We start from the raw sequence: 20,394 nt of genomic DNA, 5'->3' as shown, positions 1-20,394 counted from the left end.
GTTTGCTGGCAGCACGCACAAAACGACAAACAAAAAAATGAAGGAAGAAAGTACAACAACAACAACAACAACAGCAATAGCAACAACAAAGCGCAGCCAATTCGCAGCAATTCGCGTGGCTCAAGTCATTAAAGAAATAAATAAATTTATGTGACTTTCGGCGCAGTTTCTTTTGCCTTATCCTGTCCCTTGGTTCCTGTTCCTCTTCCTGTCCTAACCAAAAATTTAATTTCAGCCAGAAAACACATCAGAACACAGAAAAGCAAAACGAAAAGCAAAAAATGTAAAAGATTGAGCAATATATAGATTACATTGTCTGGCTTAGACTGCAGCGCTCACATTTTTATTTGTAAGCGTTGCCATTGTAACGGATTTGGATTATATTTTTCCTTTTTTTTTATTTTTATTATTATTAGAAAAGGATGTCAGATACAGCGACTGCCAGCTTCTCGACGCATTTTATATAAAATATTAATAGCAACTGGTGCACAGGCAACTAATGAGCTTAGCTTTTTGCTCTGCAACAGCAGTCAGCAGTTGCACAATTCGTATGGCACGAGACGTATGCGTAATATTCTTAAAGCTGCTCCCTACAGGTTAATGGGACAAGGCAGTCAACTGAGATGCCAAGTGAAATTTAAAATAAATTTATACCTTTTACAGATCTATATACAGTAAAAAGATAATCAAGATTTTTTTTTTTTTGTATTTATATTTCACAAAATATATCATTGGAAATATTTGCAAGTACCATATTTATTTAATTTCACTTGAAAATGGCCATATGCCTCTATTGTATTAAAATACCCACCAATCACAAACAAAATATAAGTAATACATAATCTTGATCGAGCTTTAAGAACGTAGTGAAAATAGTGTCTCTTACTCTAATCTTTCAGCTCATGAGTCCTTTATCTATTTGCCTGAAAGGACTTCAAACACATATTGCATATATTAGTCTGACATACTTACGCTGATGCTGGGCATAATAAGACAGATGGGAAGAGATATAAATACAAGGGTCTAGATAAATATATGGTATATTTATATTTAAGATAGCAATGCAAGAAGTTTTTCCCGAAGTAAGCGCTTTGCCTTTGTGTTGCCAGCATGACAATTGAGATGCCTGAAGCGCATTCGCTTATTTGTTTTATAAAGCGCACCCGCGGCACATATACTTAAAGCACACCCACGCACACCCACGCACACACACACACACACACTCAAAGACACATGAGCAAGATTAAATGAAAGAATAATAGAGCTGAAGAACCCTTTTGTCATCTTCACTTAGCGCAACACTTAATTTCACTTGGATGAGGCACAGAAGTTGTGTAAATTGTGCGAACTTTGTAGCTGCTCCTGTTGAGATAAATATGACACACACACAACACAACACAACACACTCAAGACACACACACACACACACACACACACACAACACAACGCATTTGACATTTAATTTTAAGCGCATGTTGGGGAATTTCTTTTGTGCGCCAAAAACAAATAAACAAAGTGAAACACAAAAACAGTCAGCGAAACAACAAATACACAGGGCAAAGTAAGTAGTGGGAGTGCTGACAGGGTAGGGGAGAGGGCGCGGCGATGTGGAGTTAACAGAAGAGACAAGAAGTAACTATAAAGTTGCTCGAGAGACATTTTATGATTTGAGCACTTGAAGGCAGCAGACGCGCAACAGACAACAGATTGCTGACTGTTTATTATGGCCCAAAAAGACAGGGCAACAAAAAGGGGCAAAGAGTAGTACACGCAAAGGGGGCGAGAGATATGTTAGAGAGACACATAGAGAGAGAGAGGTAGAGAGAGAGAGAGAGAGAGAGAGAGTAGGAGCGAGAGCGTGCGTGAGAGACTGCAAATCAACGTCTTGCAAGTTGTAAAAGCACTTTTTGCAGCCCATTTGTGAAATGACAATGGGAAAGAAAGCAAAGCAATCTGAAATATGACATAACTTATTGTATACCCTATTCTGGGCTGCAATTAGGGGGTAGCTTAGGTTGATAAGCTGTAAACCAAATAAATGGAAGCCATTCAGCAAGCTGTACAATTTTAAAAAGATATATAAGCAAGTCAATATAAACTTAAAGTCTGCTCAGAATTCACTTTTGTAAGCTGAAATTTCAATTTAAAATTTCTTCATAATTTTTCTTCATTTTAAAAACATTTAAATATTATTACATTTAATTTTTAAAATATAACTGTTGAAGTTTTGCTTAGTTTTAAGCATGAGGCAAACGTCTTTCACTGAACATGACAGGGAAATTAAAAGCCTGTCAGTCAGTCAAACTCTACTTAAGATTCACATGCAACAATACCCCTCTGAAGGGGTTTGCAACAGAAAAAACAATCTTTTACTTATTTCAATTAAAATTTGCTCACATTTGGCCCACAGCTCACTGCTTTCACACAACTTCTCAACTTATTTGGCTTGTTCCTACTTTTTTGCAGGTTGTCAATTCACGTCGCGAAACAGATGCCGGCATTTACTGGTGCGAGGCCAAGAATGAACTGGGCGTGGCCAGGAGTCGCAATGCCACATTGCAAGTGGCGGGTAAGTCTTATATACATATATATTCTCATAGTCTACATCACACACACACAGATACACACACCCACACACACCACATGCTGTTTCTGCTGCTGTTGGAAGCCACAGTCTTCACTCAGCAGGCGTTTGCGTTTTTAATATTCTAAATTGATGTTGATTTTTGCCACAGTTGTTGTTGGGTTCCGATATGCTCAGGGCAACTCTGTATTTTTTTTTTGTTGTTGTTGGCAGTTGGGGGATTTTAGTGGGGCGTAGCACCACCGCCCACTTAACTAACTAGCTGAGCTGCGTTTACAAGTTTTCCGCATGAACGCACCCACTTGTCTCGTCAGTGGTCTCTGTCGCTGTTTCTGCTCTTGCCTCTGCCTCTATTAACCCCTTTCTATTTTTTTTGGTTCTATTTTATTTTGGTATTTCTTCTTTTTTTTTGCAATTTTTGCTTTTTGCCATTTTTTGACTTTTGAAACCTTTTCTAGCTGGTTAGTTGGTTGCTTGGCTGACTGAACGGATTGAGTTGAGTTTTTTTTTTTTATCCTTTTTGTACGCAGTGTGGTTAGCTTTGTGTGTGTGATTTATGGGTGTATGTGTATGGAGTATATATTTTCTGGGTTGTGAAAGGTCTGTTTGACAAGAACTTGTGCTGTCACAATAAATTTGAAAATGAACCACTTAACTCGTGCAGAAAACACAATCAAATTTGTTTGCACAAGTTCTACTAGCAAAAAGAAAAAATTTCAAACATTCTTCAATATAATTTTGTAAGACTCGAAACCCATTTAAATATATGTATATATTCTTATTTACAAAATAAAATGAAATATGTTCATAAGTCTTTTAGAACTAAATTTCAATTATTTTAATGCAAAACCAATTTCATGATCATTTTTCAACTAGAAACTGTGGCGTATTTGGAGGCTAAAAGCGGGGCATTTGTGGCTCCGTTTGAACTCCCAATTGGCCCATTGGCACCGCAGACCGCCACTTTGTCTTTTGTTGGCTAATATTTCTTTTATTTGCTATGCTCTTTCATTCCTTACCGCCGCCCACATGAAAATCGATATTGTTTCCTGACGTTGCGAGTTCTTTTTTCTTTTTTTTTTGGATTTTACTTCCATGTGCTGTTTTATTTTCTTTCTTTTTTTATTTTTGATACAGCTCGTGCTTAGCCTCAGCCAGTTTGGTTTGCTTTTTGCGGTATCCTTGGGGAATATTTTTCAATATTTGCATGTAAATCACGAAAAGCACGTCAAATTTGTTTGCTTGGTTAAAACGTCGTTATTGCGACTCTGGAGCTGGCTGACTTGGCTAAGAGACTGCAGAGGGTAATAGGGAGACAGAGCTATGGCAAAAGGCGTTCACATTGATTGGGTTAGGCAATAAAAGCTAGCAAGAGGAAGCTGAAAAAAAATAAATATGCGGTTCACTTGCTCACTTGTCGGGGGCTTTGTCAATAATAAACATAAGTTGCCCATTTTTGATGTTGTCAGCGTAATTTCTGTCGAACGCCGTCACATTACGCATACGCAATGTGTGTATGCTCAATAAAAAGGGGTGAGGTTACAAGCTCAAACAGGGAACCCACTTAAGTTTCAGGTCTGAGTTTAACCTGAATATTAATTCTGCATGGTTTGAAAATTAACTTTAGATATGTATTGTTGAAACTTAAACACTACTAGTAAGATTTAGATAATAATTGAAATTATTTGTAGAAATTTGTAATCATCAATCAAAGCCCGGAAAATTCAAATTAAAAGTGTTAAGCGATTTTTATTGGATATAAATCTTTCAATATTCTATAATACATTCATATAAATAATGTATCTTTAACAACGTAGATGTTTAATTGACCTTTTCATTTATCACACGATGCGCAAATAAATAAAATTGGTTTTCTGAGAGAAAAGCCGAGTGAAAATCTGCTATAATTATTGATTCTTATAAAAATTAACTTGAATCGGGCTTTGCTTTATCATAAATCTTCGCATATATACATAAATTTATACACAATGGCCTTATAAATATTGCTTTAACGGTCATTTATTAACTCATTATCAGCAGCTGGCATTTTGCACCTTTTCAGCGCGCGTTTTCCGCTTGACTGAGTCACGACCTCGAACCAAAAGCGAACCGATCCAAACCAAACTGAACTGAACCGAACCGCATGGCCTACAACTTTCGCTCGTGCCACTGAACCTGACACTGATTATGACTTTGATTAATTTATTGATGGTTGGCGTGTTTCCTGCTGTGCTCAGCTATCGCCTCCTTCCCGCTCCCATTCCGTTGGCCTCGTTCCGTGTGTCCGGGTTCGGGACTTGGGTTCGAGTTTCAGCAACCAGCTCCAAAGCTGCTGCTATTTTGAGCGCATTAAAAGTTTTGTCAGTGGCAAAAAAAAAAATAATAAAATAAGGTGGAGCAACAACCGGCGGAAGGAAGGCGAATTCGCTTTCGTGTTCACTTTTGCCATGCGTTGAAATATTTTGATTTATGTTGATTTATAGACATCACTTTAAATTTAATAAAAGTCATGCTTCAAGAGTTTTTCTTCTTTTTTTTAGGAAAGATTTTAAACTAAGGGCAAAGTAAATGCGCTTATTCACTTTGCAGATTAAAATAAAATAAAAAAATCTTCAAAATCCTGTAAAATAAAATAAAAAAAAAGTGAAATTTAATTTACGTAAAAGCAGCTGCCGCACTCTGGATTTATACGTTATATATTTTGAATACGCTGAATGCGTCCAAGTTGAATGCACAAAGCTCGCTTTTCAGGACAGCAGCAGCAGCAGAAAGTACAACAAAAAATATTTTGCGATGCTTTTCAAGTGCTTGAAAGTTACTTGATTTATTATACTACTCCCACGCTTTGTGTGTCTATATATGTATATCTGTGTGTGTGTGTGTGTGTGTGAGGGACAAATATTCGCCTAGGAAATCGGTCTAGCAGCTGGGTGGAAGGTGTGCAAATTACAGGTTTGCAATTTGACCACAACTGCAAAAAGGGAGATGCTAAGCAAACCGCACGAGATATGCAAAAAGATGGACGAGTAGAAAAAGAAGTAGAAACAGAAGCAGAAAGAAGAAAAAAGAAGGAAATGCCATGCAAAATAAATGCAGACAGCTGAGTTAGTGCCTTAAATCTGCGGTTGGCAAAATGTAAAATGTTGATAATAGCGTGATTTACTATGCGCCAGGGTTAAGAATTGCTTTAGAAATGCGTTTTGGTTAAAGTTTTGAATGCAAGTTTCTCGGCTAGCAAAGAACCGCATGAATAATTTGCAATGCAGCTATTATTCCACTACGATTAACTGAACGGTTGAAGAACTACTCGATATTATTAAAAGGGAAGGCATATACGAATAAAATCTTATCCATTAGCGAACCAATATGAATAAGATTTAATTTTTAAAAATTCCTAAGGTGGATCTTAATTTATCCCAGCCATAATTTGCTCAAAGGTGAATGGCTTTTCAGAAACGAAGTATTTTTGATCAGCGCTTGCAATCGAATATAATAAAACTGGTCAGAACTATCGATATTTGCATTACAACTATGCAATTGTCAATTTGACATTTGCAATCGATTCGACAAAACTTTACCTATTAGTCGCTGACTGCCACAGCGAAAGCACGCTATACCAGAAGTACTCGGTCTGCATCGAAAAAGGAATTGAAAAGTTAGAATGGAAAAACCAATTGTTTGGGCTCGTGTTTTGAAGGTGCTCGGCCGCACCGGCTCCCAGGGACAGTGTACCCAAGTCAGGGTGGAATTACTGGGCGACCAGAATCGCCAGATCATACGCAATGTGAAGGGACCGGTGCGTGAGGGAGACATTCTGACCCTGCTGGAATCGGAACGCGAAGCTAGACGTCTCCGGTAGATAAATGGCGAAAATTCTTTGAGAACACCACTAAAAATTAAATAATAATTTATAAAAGTCAGAGAATTCCAATCTGCAAACACTTGAATGAAATGTGTATGAAATAAATTATTAAACACAAATTCGCAGGGCTTTGTTTATAATTCATAACAAGATAATCACTGTAATTTGCAGTTATTGGTGCTTAACCTATAATTTATTTGCTATTAGCCACGTGGTTTTTCTAATTGCTTATTAAAAGTTGACGTCACAATTGCTCATTGCATGAATCGCTCTTCTTGCAGCTTATCGATAATACTATCGATTGTTGGCAAAATTAATAACCGAACACATTAAATGAGCTCAGGCTTTAATTTAAGTGTTGTTCTGCCAAAAAATCAGAATAAAAAGTGGATGCATCAAATTTGATATAATTAAATTAAGTTGACGTTGCCAGACTTATTTATTTTTTCTACAAATGAATTGCTGTGTCTGTATGAGAGTGCTTAAAGGTGTGTGTGTGTGCGTGTATATGGCGTATGAAAAGCACATTTATGCCATTTACCAACAATTTATCTTTTGCTGTCAGGCCGCAAACACCCACAGCAACACACCTATACCACATACACACCACACACACACATAAAGAGTGGCATATAGCCGCAGGTTAAGGCAGGACAGGGACTGGCATTTATCATGCAAAACCAAGATAATTTATAACCACCAACGTGGAATCAAATGGACAGAGGCCATCACACACAGATACACACACACACATACACACAGACAATTGCTAAAGCTCTCGCTGAGTTTTCTACTTCCATTTGCCGCATTTTGCAGTGCTTCGCGATGAGTTTCGCCTGGAGCCGCAAAATACACGCATCGCACAGGGTGACACAGCGCTGCTGGAGTGTGCGGCACCGCGCGGCATCCCGGAACCGACGGTCGCCTGGAAGAAGGGTGGCCTCAAATTGGATTTGGATGGCACGAAGCGTGTACGCATCGTTGATGGCGGCAATTTGGCCATACAGGATGCACGTCAGAGTGACGAGGGTCAATACCAGTGCATTGCCAAGAATCCAGTTGGTGTCCGTGAATCATCCCTAGCCACGCTCAAAGTACACGGTAAGTAGAAGAGAGACAGTGGACCCTCACTCCCGATACCCACATCAGGCAGCACCTCACCTCAAATCAATGTGTCGTGTTCAATTTGCTGGAATGTAACTTGGGTTGCTTTTCAGAGTATGTGCGTGTGTTTGGCTTATGTGCAGCTAAATGCTAACGCTAAGCGTTTCATTATGTTTATTGCAGTTAAGCCGTACATCATACGTGGACCACATGATCAAACGGTATTAGAGGGCGCCTCCGTCACGTTCCCCTGCCGCGTCGGCGGCGATCCCATGCCGGATGTCCTCTGGCTGCGTACAGCCTCCGGTGGCAATATGCCGCTAGGTAAGCGACCAATCAACCTCATTCGCTTAGACAATTCCCATAATTTGATGAACTGTGTGTCCGTGTGTGTGTGTGTGCTAACTTATTTCAGACCGTGTCAGCGTGCTGGAGGATCGCAGCTTGCGTCTGGAACGCGTCACAATTGCCGATGAGGGCGAATACAGCTGCGAGGCGGACAATGTGGTGGGTGCCATCACTGCGATGGGCACTCTGACTGTGTTCGGTAAGTGAACGCTTCAACGCTCTGACTCAATGATATGTGCTCAAAGTGACTGCTAAACATGGGATTAATCTGTGTCGAGTATTTTGTTAATGGCATTTTATAAACCACCAAATGGTCTTAAAAGTCTCATGAAACTTTAATTCGTAACATCAATTTATGTAAATTATTTTAAAAGTTCATCTCTAAAAATTGTTTTGTCTCATGTTAAAGTAAAAGCTAAAGTAAATCATTAAATTAGATATAAAATACTGTCGGAATACAATTATTGTACATCCATTTGGTCTCAATGGTTTCAAAAACAAATGATGAATTCTGTTTATTTTTCGGAGTTTGATGATATGATGATTTACCAGTGTTTAATAACATAGTTTTTATGTTGGATTATACTTATTTATATATATATTATATATTTCGTTGGTGAAAGTTTCTTCAACTCTTTATCGTCAGCTCTTTTCTGAACACAGATTAATTGAATGATCAAGCGTCTATTTTAAGTTGTCATTGAGCCACACAATTATTTAGCGCTAGTCGAGCACATTTAGCTAATTAGTTTATCCCTCTATATATATATTCATATATATATATATATGAACACACCCAAACACCAACACACATATATTCGCACACTGTAGCGCCCCCGAAATTCATCCAACGTCCCGCCAGCAAATCCGTTGAATTGGGGGCAGACACATCGTTCGAGTGTCGCGCCTCGGGCAATCCTAAGCCCACCATATTCTGGACAATCAAGAACAACAGCACGCTGATTTTTCCGGGTGCACCGCCCCTGGATCGCTTTCACAGCCTGAACACGGAGGAGGGTCATTCGATATTGACGTTGACACGCTTTCAACGCACCGACAAGGATCTGGTGATTGTGTGCAATGCAATGAACGAGGTGGCCAGCATAACGTCGCGGGTGCAGCTCATCCTCGACTCCCAGGAGGATCGACCACCGCCCATAATCATTGCGGGGCCGGTGAATCAGACGCTGCCCATCAAATCGCTGGCAACGCTGCAGTGCAAGGCAATTGGTTTGCCCAATCCAACAATATCATGGTATCGCGATGGGATTCCAGTGCATCCCAGTGCCAAGCTGAACATAACGGCTGCTGGTGATTTAATTATCTCCGATTTGGATCGTCAACAGGATCAGGGTCTGTACACTTGTGTGGCCAGCTCGAGGGCTGGCAAGTCCACATGGAGTGGTTTCCTGCGCATTGAGCTGCCCACGAATCCAAACATCAAGTTCTATCGTGCACCCGAGCAAAGTAAATGCCCCACGGCGCCGGGGCAGCCGACAGTGCTGAATGCCACTGCAGCGGCAATGACAATTGTGTGGCCTACCAGTGACAAGTTGGGCTCATCGCCCTTTCACGGCTACAGCGTGGAGATGTACTGCACGAACAAGAGCAAAACTTGGATACCGATAGCCAGCAGACTAAGTGAGCCGATTGTCACCGTGGATAGTTTGGAGTCGGGTGCCGCTTACATGTTCATTGTGCGTGCCGAGAACGCTTTGGGCTTTTCGCCACCCTCACCCATCTCGGAGCCGATTACGGCTGGGAAGCTGGTGGGTGTGCGCGATGGCAGTGATGCTTCATCGGGTGGCTCGGTCAGCTCACAGCTATTGCTCAGCGATGTGGAGACACTGTTGCAATCGAATGATATTGTTGAGCTGCTCGAGGCAAATGCCAGCGATTCGACAACTGTCCGATTGGCGTGGGACATCGATAGTGGCCAGTATATCGAAGGATTCTATTTGTACGCGAGGGAGCTGAGGTCAGCTGAATACAAGATGTTAACGCTGCTCAACAAGGGCCAGGGGCTCAGCTCGTGCACCGTACCCGGCTTGGCCAAGGCGTCTACGTATGAGTTTTTTCTTGTGCCATTTTACAAGAGCGTGGTAGGCAAACCCTCGAATACTCGATATGCCCGCACCCTGGAAGATGGTAAGGACTCTCGCCCATAATGCTTATGCTTTTGCTGTCCAGCTACAGCTACCATTTGCCTAATCTGCTGAATTCCACGTGGTCTTTACTCTCACTAATCCCGAACTCATTTATTTTGCTTTGCTTTTCTCTCATTCTCTTTGGCTCGTTGTTTGCAAAACAAACAGCGCCCGAGGCTCCACCGTTTGGCATGGAGGCCATCCAATTCAATCGCACCTCTGTCTTCCTGAAATGGCTTCCCCCACATCCGAATCGCACCCGTAATGGTATGTACTAAGCAAATCCCCATTTTGAGCCCTCATCTAATAGGCGTCTTACAATGAGGCACGGCAACTAACCAACCTCATTTGTAACAGACCACAACAAATTTGAGATCAAGCTAAATCTTATATTTTATTGTTAATCTAGCTATGCTTAAACAAATTGAGATGATTTTTTAGGAAAACCAATTTATATGGGGCTTCGAAAATTATATTGAAATAGATTATTAGAAATCTTATGTTTTTTTCAAGGCATTAAATTAATTTAATATGATAATTCTAGTTAAAGAATGATATTTTTTAAAAAACCTTTTCTTTAAAAAGTCAACAGTTTGATATCAATTTATTACAACAATATATATATAGGTGTAGAGGGAAAATATCCCAAACATCATTCTCTCAGCAAATGCTTCTCTGTTGAAAGACAAACTAAAAAGGATTTCTCTATCTGCTTAAAATCAAATCACGCTAAAATCACATTTTCCAATATTTATCGACACCAAACCACAATAATCGGGCTTAATCGTTTTTCATTCAGTGGTCGTCTTATCGACGCACGAAAGCGTTTTCCAACACACAAAACATTAAAGCCAAGCTCCGACAACTAACTATAATACTGGAATTTTGTATTGTTTAGCACTGTAAAGAGAAGAATGGTATATATACATTATGGGATTGCATATGCTTACTTTTGTCTGCTGTAGTAACAGTATGCTGGTTATAAACTAGGAATATATTTGTAGACATCATTTTAAAACAACTACCTTCTCAGTAAAATCCAAAAATGTGAATGAAATAAAAAAATAAAACCGATATAAATCTACTTTGATTCAGCTTAAGCTAATCATTAATCTTCATGCATTTCGTTATTTGTTTAACAAAAACTACCAACCAACTCGCAATTTTTTATGCAAGGGCATTTAAGTAATCGGTTAAGCGAATAAGTAACTATTTGCCATGTGCCCCCTTGTTAACATTTAATTTCATTTGTCATTTGCGCTGTCTCTGACTAAATCTCTCTCTCTCTCTCTCTCTGTCTTTCGTTCGCAGGCATCCTCACCAGCTACAATGTGCTCGTCAAGGGTCTGGATGTGCACAATACGACGCGTATATTCAAAAATATGACCATTGACGCGGCGACACCGACGTTGCTGCTGGCGAACCTCACCACTGGCGTCACCTACTACATTGCTGTGGCGGCTGCCACTCGCGTCGGCGTTGGTCCCTACAGCAAACCGGCCGTGTTGCGCATCGATGCGCGCACCCAATCACTGGACACCGGCTACACGCGGTGAGTGGGCGTTGGGGCAGTGGGTAAAATGTGGAAATGGGAATAGGTACGGTTTATTGTGTCTGCGTCTGTGTCTGTGTCTGCGTCTGTGTGTGTGCGTCAAGCTCATTTGACTGCCAGCCGTTTTGGGACAAAAGGACAGCAGCAGCTGAAGCTGACGTTGGAGTTGGAGCTCTTGCAGCCACAGTCACATCAATCCATTAACAGCAAACGACAATGGGCGTTTTGAGAATGAGGAAATGGGCAATGGGGATGGGAATGAAGCGTGAATGGACTACTATGTCGGACTACTATGTGACCATTAAACTAAGCCTCGCCAAGGCACGTACTTCCTGGCCAGTATCAATGTGCTCATTCCGCTTTCTTTCTCTTCTCTCTGTTCTCTCCCACTCTTCCTCACTGTTTCTATTCTCTATTGTGCACAGCTATCCCATCAGTCGTGATATTGCCGATGACTTTTTAACGCAGACCTGGTTTATCGTCCTGCTGGGCTCCATCATTGCCATAATTGTGTTTCTATTGGGCGCATTGGTTCTATTCAAGCGCTATCAATTTATCAAGCAGACCTCGCTGGGCAGTTTACATGGTGAGTACGGTTATCCAATCCTCCTTTATACTTCACACTCCCCCTCACCGGCAGACAGCTTAAATTTCTATTCTATTCCGTTTTTTCTATTTATTTTACTTTTTTTTTTTGTTGTAGATTAAGTTTTGGTGGCAGCAGCTTAGTTCGTCTAGATTTAAGGAGCAGCTTTTGTGTGTGTGTGTCTGGGTTTTAGCCTTATGCTGGGCGGTAATTGCTTGGTATTTGAAATTTATGAGGTGTTTGCTCTATTGAACATTGGAAAATCGTCACAGCTTATAGGCATTGGGGATTTGATGGCGCAATTTGGGGGATTAGCTTTTAAATCTTTTAGTCATTTGCACTCGATGAACCCAAAGCTAAGGCAAATTATATATGTGTATATATTTAAATGTCAATCGAGCGGAGGATTTTCTATTTATTTGCATAATTAGGAAAGGAGACCCCTTAATCGTTTACAAATTTACATTTATTAAATAACGAATAGAATATAAATATAATTCTAAATATAAATATATATTTTTACACATTGAAAATAATAAGTATGCAAACCTTTAACATAAGAGTATCTAGCTTGAAATCATGATTTCATCCCAGAACTCTTAACAAGTCGTCAGAAAGAAATATTAAGCATACAGTTCACAGTTTTAATAAATGGATTCCCAGATTGAACAGCTCCATTTGCCTGTCCCAAACACACACATAGAGAGAGAACCGCAGAAAAAAAGGCGAAACTCGAGTGTGTTTGATAAGATAATTTTGTGTGAGCGCCAAGCTTGGCCAAGCAGCAGTCGTAGAGGTCATATAATCTATGATTTATGAGCGCTCGTTTATGGCTGGTCTCAATTAGGCTGCCGTTTTGTTAGCCACAGAAAACTACACAACACGCACTCATAGCATTAGCGAGGGAACTCCGAATCTAGCCGTACCTAGGGTAATCATCTTGTGGAGCCGAAAGCAAAAGCTCGAAGGTTAAAGCAGCGATAAAAGATAAGCACGAGTAGGGAGCGCGGGGAGGGAGTGGAGATCGGGTTGGCGGGGAGGGGTTGTGTCTGTTGAAACGACAAATGCGCACGTGAAAATCACATCAATTGTCTAGTAAAACTCTAAAAAGGCAAAAAGTGGAACGGGTGGAAAGGGAACAACTTGCTTGGCTTGCCAATTGAATATAAAATGTTATTTTCGTCTTTTATTATTTGCACGTTGCCCTTTTTTTGCGTTCTTCTTGTTCTTTGGTTTGGGTTTGGGGAACGGGTCTACGCCTTTAGCCGTGTTGTAATTGGCGCTGCTAACGAGGCTTACGACCAACAACTTGCTTGCTACCTGCTGTAAGTCGTCAGCCCAACTAGTGCTATCTTCATGTGTATTTATTCGATATATTCATTCATTCGTTCGTTCACTCGCTTTATTTCAGGCAATCACGCAATCGGCACCGTGCGAAAGTTTCCAACGTTGCCTATGAATGGTGGCAGTGGGGGCGGAGTCGGCGCTTGTATTGGCAACAATGCTGCTGGCAACTCGGGCATTTCCAACTCGAATGGGCTATGGATCGATCCGAGTGGCGGTGTTTGGCGACAGGCCGCTGGCTCATGTACAACAAAGGAGCAACTTCCGGGCTATGCACAGGCCACAGCACCACAGCAAGGACAACGTGGACAGGGACAGGGGCAGGGACAGGAACAGAGGCGGGGACAGCAACAAGGACAATCAAACACACAACAGCCGCTGCCTGATTATGAGAGGTGAGCATGATTTGAAGCTTTTGGGCAGAAGGGTTGGATTGCATTAAATTGGATTGGATTGGGTTGGCTTGGGTTGGGTTGGGTTGGAGGATTCGGTTTGGTTTGGTTTATCAGCCGTGTGCGCACAGGAAGTTGCCTTAATATCCTGCCTACGGTTCGCTGCCTGTTTAATTACGAAAAATTTCGAGAGCAGTCCCAAATAACCACGCCAAAATCCTTAAATGTTTTACTATCAGGGCTGTGGGGAGGGTTTCCTTTTGGGTATAAAGAAAATACCGAGTGCCAGGCCGCACTATTTACGATTCGCTCATAAAAATTGCAGAGCTGCAGTCGCATCCACTTCAATAAGTTACCAAACCACCACCCCCAACCCCGCAACGCAACCCCACAAACAAAAATAACAACACCAACAACAACAACAACAACAACAACAGCAACCGCCATTAAATTGTTACACTTGAACGGGTTTTACTTTGGGCCATAGCGTTTGCCAGTGCCTGGTACTGCTGCCCATTCTTGCTTTCTTTCTAATTTGTTTTTTTTTTGTTTTTTTATTGCTGTGGGGGGCTGTACGAGCTCTACTCGGCGTTACCGGAGCTTTACTGCTCGCCCATCAGCACCCCGAACCCATCGCTGCCATCAAAAGTGCGGCCATTTATGTTGGAGTCCCTTAATTCATTTCCATATACGGCCGTGAATTTCATATTTTTAAATATTTGTCTGTTTGTTTTGACTTTATTTCGATTTTTTGGGAGCCTTCTGTTTTCTCTCCTTTTTTTTCGAGCGTGTTTAATGCCATTTTTATTTGTGACTCTTGTATCGTGAACATGTGTGGCAAGCGTCAGGCATTATAAATTCAATAAATTAATTAAAAAACATCATGAACAATTAGACAAGAAATAATAGTGTCAGCAATCCTGGCTATATCTTTGTGACTATCATTAAGTAAATTTGGGAATATATTCCATATTCACTCTACACCACAGTCAGCAAGCTAGAAATTGTTCTCAAATTGAAATAGCGGGTTGTATCTCTTACTTAGACACATTTGTCTTCGTTTATTTTCAACAGCATTTCTTGTAACATTCTTATACAATTTAGTTTTGTTTCACACTTGTTTTGGCCCTCTGCTTAAATCCACATCGCTTTAATCCAATTTTATCCAAGTACCCCATACTCCTTCCTAGCTTTTACTTCTTACTTAACACAATTTGTGCCGTGTTTTTTGTTTTTCTTGTTTCTTTCTTAATGCTTGTGTACATTTTTTTCTTCCCATTGTTTTTTTTTTTATTTTTATTTTTTTGGTGTTTGCTCAAAAGTTTCCTTTAAAGCTTAATGTAGCGTTGTGGCAACAATAACTGAAAAGCAAACAAGGCGCAATAAAAAGACGCAACTGCTGGCGACATATTGCTGTTCTTTGTTTTTTTCTTTCTCTTTCTCTTTCTCTTTCTCTTTTCTCTGTTTTACAACCACCGCCACGCCCCGCTGCACCACAGCACACCAACGCCTCCCTCTCCTTCTTTTGTGCGTATTTATTTGCGGCATTTTACGCATTTATTTGTTTTTGAGTTTGTTTTCTTTTTTCTGCTTGTGTTCTTTTCCGGCAGAACTGTGGCAGATATCTGCCCCCCTCTCCATTCAACATGCCCCATCCACGTCCCCTCCACCCCTCACGACACTACAATTCGTGCACTTCCTATTGGCGTGCCCCCATGTTCATCCCTTCTGCCGCTGCTCCTGCACATTTTTCTAATGCTGTTGCCACTTCCGTTACGCGATTTTCATTATTTCCGTTTCAATTTTTCCGTTGTGTACTTTTTAGCAACTTTTCTGCGCTGTTGCCTTTGTTGTTATTGTTGTTGTTGTGCATTTTAACAACGTTGTAAAGTCGTAAAAAAGCACAGACACACACACACACATACACACATCACACACCCGCCACCTTGTTGTGGCACTTGGCACGCTTGCGACGCCGTCATTTGAATTTCCAATTAAAATATTTAATTTCTTTTCGAGTTGTCTGATTTTCAACATTATGGGCTCCAAGCGTACAACATCTTGTACTGCATATTATAAATCCCCCAATACTCGGTGCCCCATCTCCCATCTCTCGCACCCCCCTCCAGCCAACGTATTTGGTTTATTAGCACGAGAACGTAATTTTCACCGCTAAATTAACAATTAAAAATTGATAGCCCCGAGGGAAGCTGAAGCCGCCACCTCCTAGATCCCAGTCCCATTCCCATTCAAGTCCAAGCCTTAAGGATTTAGCATATGCAAATGCCTTGGCAGGTCTACGCTTGCGAGAGGGGTGAATGTGTTGGGGCTGGGGGAAAGTTGGTTGGGAGTTGTTCGACAGGCACTTGGATTTAGGCACTTGTTGTTGTTGTTCCCTTGTTGCCGTCACGTCTAATTGCTGGAAAATTTCAAATTCCGCTGCATAATTTCAGGCGTCAGGCGTAATGCTCTTTAGCCATAGGTATTATGGGTATTTACGTATGTCTGAAGTTAACTGTCTGACAAACGGAAGAGCATGTTACATATTAACTATTTTGCTTAAAAGATCTGCTGCTAATTATAATCTTACAGAGTGTACTTATTGCTTTGTCGGATGTTGAAGATGACGTCTTCAATCCTATATACTTAGATCTCTAAAGTCGTTGATTATACACAAATGTCAAAGATATAGCCTGAAAGTAAGATAGATTGAGACTATCTGAGAATAAAGTAATGTGTAGCTGACATTTGGTCATCTCTAAAAGCTAAATGTCATATTCAAAATAAAGTGAAATGTGCTGACTCTTAACTATCTCTAAAAACCAAATCTTTTCTACAATTGACTCATTCTTAATTGCTTACATGCTTTCAAAACAGTTGTAACAGTGATTTTTTAACTATCCCTTTAATCTCTTGCCAACTTATCGCACTGCACAGTTTATGCTTGACTAAGCTTAACTTTGGTATATGCATTTCAACAGTTTGTTTCCGGCATAAAGCACAAATTATCGCTTAGCGCTTTTCTCTCCACATCTAATGCAATTCCAAGCCAAAACTTCCATTTCAGTTGTTTTGGATAGTGAAAGCTGGGAAAATTCATTGGTAAAGTGCGATAGATAAGCATTATCTCATTAGCTAATTAGTGGCAGAAAAATTTCAGCAATAAAAAAGTTTCTTTTTGCATACAGTTTTTTTTTGTTTGTTTTGAGGGAGTGGAAGAGGGGAAGGAGGGAGGGAGTGTAAGAGGGGAAGGAGGGAGGGGGAGACGGCAGTATTTGTGCGCTTGGCAAAAAGTTTCGCCAACGATTTGAGTATTTTGTTCTTGTTGTTGTTGTTGTATTTTCGCCCTCTAATTAGAAAGTTAAAATGCCTGACACGCCCAGCTAATGGGCAAAATGTATTGGCAAAATCTACACCCTGCCCCCGCTCTAGGAGCTTCCCGTCAACTCGTTATCCAGGCTAACCAACAACAACAGTTTTAATGAGCTGCAGCAAACAAATTTCCGTTTTGGGGATTCGAAAAACACCCTCTCACCACACCTGCTGCAGCCCTGCAGCCCTGCACCCCGGCACCGATGGAACCCTTTTTTCCATTTATGCGACTAACAAAAGCAATTTCCTACGATTGATTTATGAGCGTAATGCATTTGTGGGTCCAGACATACGCTTTTAAAAGCCCAGTGAGTTAATAACCCAAACCCAATTCTCTCTCTTCTCTTGCAGACTCTCGCCACTGAATATGCCGGATTATGCGGAAGTTGCATGTTCAACATTCAAAAGTCCGCACAACAATGCTGCGCAAACTTCCGGTGCAGCTGCCTCATCAGCATCATTATACGATAGCTGCGGCGCCTATGCCACAACAAATGTGGTCGCCAATGTGAAGCTCTATCAGAATCGTTATGGCACACAGCCAACAACAACGGCAGCAACTGCTGCAACTGCAACTGCAGTTGGTGGCAGCACCAACAACAATAACAACAACAATGGCACACTGATTGGCAATAGCCAGAATAGCGATTATCAATCGAGCGGCATGTATTCGGCGCCAGCAAGTGCACATTATGGCTGCCTGGAGCCAAATTCCAGTCCAAATCCGATGACCATATCGACAGCCTCAACGGCCATTTTGAGCGGTTCACCGGCCAAACTGAAAAAGATCAACATCACCGAGAATAAAATGGAGCATCTACAGAATCTGAGCAACAAGAACGATACGCTTCTGCTACTGTCATCCACCAGTAAGCCAACCAAGGAACGCACAAATCCCTTCAATCAGCAGCAACAATTGCTGCTCGCGAGCAATGCATTGAAACAGGGCTTGGGCGCCTATGCGAATACCACACTGGCGGCTCAAATGGCCAGCGGTGGTGGGGCGGGCACCTTGCGCCGCCAACGACAGCCTAAAACGCTCTTCAAGAGCGAGAACAACATATTGGGCAGTAAGTCGAGCAATTCCCGGCAGCAACAGCAGCATCCGAACAATGCATCGGCGAATGGCAATTTAGATTTTCTCACTGGTGGTGGTGGAGCAGGTGGACCATCAGCATCCATTGGTGGTGGTGCGGATAATTTGGATGCCGACTTTACGGCGCTGTGCAATTCAACGAATCAGCTGCTGAACGATTGGGCTTCTTCCAGTGCATCAATTGCCGCAGCGAGCGACTGTCATCATTTTGGCAGCAAACAGCCGAGCAAACAGCACTTGTATGTCAAGGCCAAGGATGGCACCTGGTCAGCCGTCAGCTCTGATGCCTATCAGAACTTCAAGCAACAGCAGCAGCAACAGCAGCAGCAACAATTCCATGCTGGTACAGGTGACAACAAGCAGCTAGCCCCACTACTGATTAATCCCGCCCATAGCTCGAGCAGCCTAGCAGCTGATAGCAAATTCCTGAGTAGTTTCGGTGCCAGCGCCAATGTGTAGAGCGTTTTATATCTATACCTATATATATATACATGAGGGTTTCCCGGGGGGATTGGAGGGTCTGTAGCAACCCTTTAGACACCCCCTCGCTTCACCCTCCTGTGTGTGTTGTGTTTTTGCTCATTAGACTTAAGTGCAAAACCAAAAAGTTGTGAACTGCATATATAGAGAATGGGAGAAGGGAACTAACTAAATAGTTGCTTAGTTTGACTTACATACTTAAAAAAAGGGTTAGGATTGACAGAGTTGAGGGGCAAGTGGGGTAAACAAACCAAGCATCTGCTGAAAAGTTGTAAGTTATTAGATAAAATCGCTGAAAAGTAGCTTATAGAAAAGTTTATGAAACTCAGATTTAAAACTCAAACTCATTTTGGCCTAACTTGGATGAAAGGAAATATAAATAAAAACAATTTCCAAGTAAATAAGTTGGAAAAGTGGAAGACATCAAACCTTTCATAAGCATTCCATGCAGAACTATTCCCAATAAATAACTAATAAGGCTTTAACAGAGCAGCAAACGATAAGCAAATTATTTTAAAGGTTCATCTTGAGTTGAGTCAGTGTTTTAATATCTGTTTAGATTGGGTTAGGCAAGACGATTCTAGGACTATAAACTGATACGCCAGATTTGGCCCAGCAGAATGAGTATTCTCGAGTCTCTTCTGTATAACTTAAAAAAGCTCTGTTTTAGAAGCGCTTTTCACATCATATTTTATTGTATGAGACTCGAGGTATTTTCAACCTGACATTTGTTAGAGTAACTTGTGATGAATATTGCTTAGGAGCCAATCAACGTAGTCAGCACGCTGAGTTTGCAGCCACTGTAATCCGCTACAGAGCTCGAAGCAGCAGACACAGCTACATTTCTATATTTAGCCCCACGAAACCCTCTAGTAGCTGTAACCCTCAAGGTCTAAGCTAGATACCCGTATTGAAAGTTCTACACTGAAAGAAATCCAACCCAGCCCAACAACAACGAAAGGTGAGTGTGTTTGTGTGTGTAAAGAAAACGCATTCTATGATTAGATATACATATTGGCTTGTAAATAGAACTCAACCGTATAAAGCATATGGAATATGACATTCAAACTAAAAAGCTAAGCAAAAAATAAAAATAAATAAATAAATAAAAATACATATAAACATGGAAACACACACAGAAAAGAATCCAAATAGCACCGACGTAGTTAAACTAAGTAAAGATTTATGTAATTTTTAGTACGAAATCTGACAAAAAGAAAACAAAAAACACAATGAATAGCAAACCCTAACGAAAAATTACAAAATAGTAACTCACCTAAGCGAAATAAATAATGTAGAATTGTATTTAAAATCCAGCAGCAGCAGCACATTAAATATAATATACACGACAGATTCATTAGCTAAAGGTGCAATGTGTAATAATCCCCCAGATAAGCGACATAAATGCTAATAATAAGGCTGTTAAATGTAAAATATCATAAATAATTAATAATCCCCAACCGACAAAAAAAAAACTTAAATATATATACATAATTATATATATATATATATCTACATTAAAATTGT

General features: G+C 40.8%; 2 protein-coding genes across 3 annotated transcripts in view; both read left to right on the top strand.

Moving 5' to 3' along the window:
* LOC6562808 (roundabout homolog 2) overlaps positions 1–20,394 on the top strand; it is a 57,368-nt gene that overhangs the window by 24,205 nt on the left and 12,769 nt on the right. Inside the window, exons 3-12 of one of the 2 annotated variants that reach the window (XM_043214628.1) lie at positions 2,467–2,569; positions 7,263–7,547; positions 7,734–7,874; positions 7,966–8,097; positions 8,730–10,046; positions 10,214–10,312; positions 11,357–11,597; positions 12,023–12,183; positions 13,595–13,922; positions 17,643–18,736. In XM_043214628.1, coding sequence (XP_043070563.1) covers positions 2,467–2,569; positions 7,263–7,547; positions 7,734–7,874; positions 7,966–8,097; positions 8,730–10,046; positions 10,214–10,312; positions 11,357–11,597; positions 12,023–12,183; positions 13,595–13,922; positions 17,643–18,736 — 3,901 coding nt within the window. Of the gene's footprint in view, positions 1–2,466; positions 2,570–7,262; positions 7,548–7,733; positions 7,875–7,965; positions 8,098–8,729; positions 10,047–10,213; positions 10,313–11,356; positions 11,598–12,022; positions 12,184–13,594; positions 13,923–17,642; positions 18,900–20,394 lie in introns of those variants that run through there. The other variant, XM_001988848.3, reaches the window with a different exon arrangement.
* Positions 6,191–6,565, top strand: LOC116805321 (40S ribosomal protein S28-like). Its single transcript, XM_032736533.2, has one exon. It carries the CDS (start codon positions 6,246–6,248, stop codon positions 6,441–6,443), a length of 198 nt encoding a protein of 65 aa, XP_032592424.1. The 5' UTR covers positions 6,191–6,245; the 3' UTR covers positions 6,444–6,565.

This window comes from Drosophila grimshawi, unplaced genomic scaffold (assembly GCF_018153295.1).
Source record: "Drosophila grimshawi isolate 15287-2541.00 unplaced genomic scaffold, ASM1815329v1 contig_1377, whole genome shotgun sequence".
Lineage (NCBI taxonomy): Eukaryota > Metazoa > Arthropoda > Insecta > Diptera > Drosophilidae > Drosophila > Drosophila grimshawi.
This window is presented reverse-complemented; position numbering and strand designations above follow the sequence as displayed.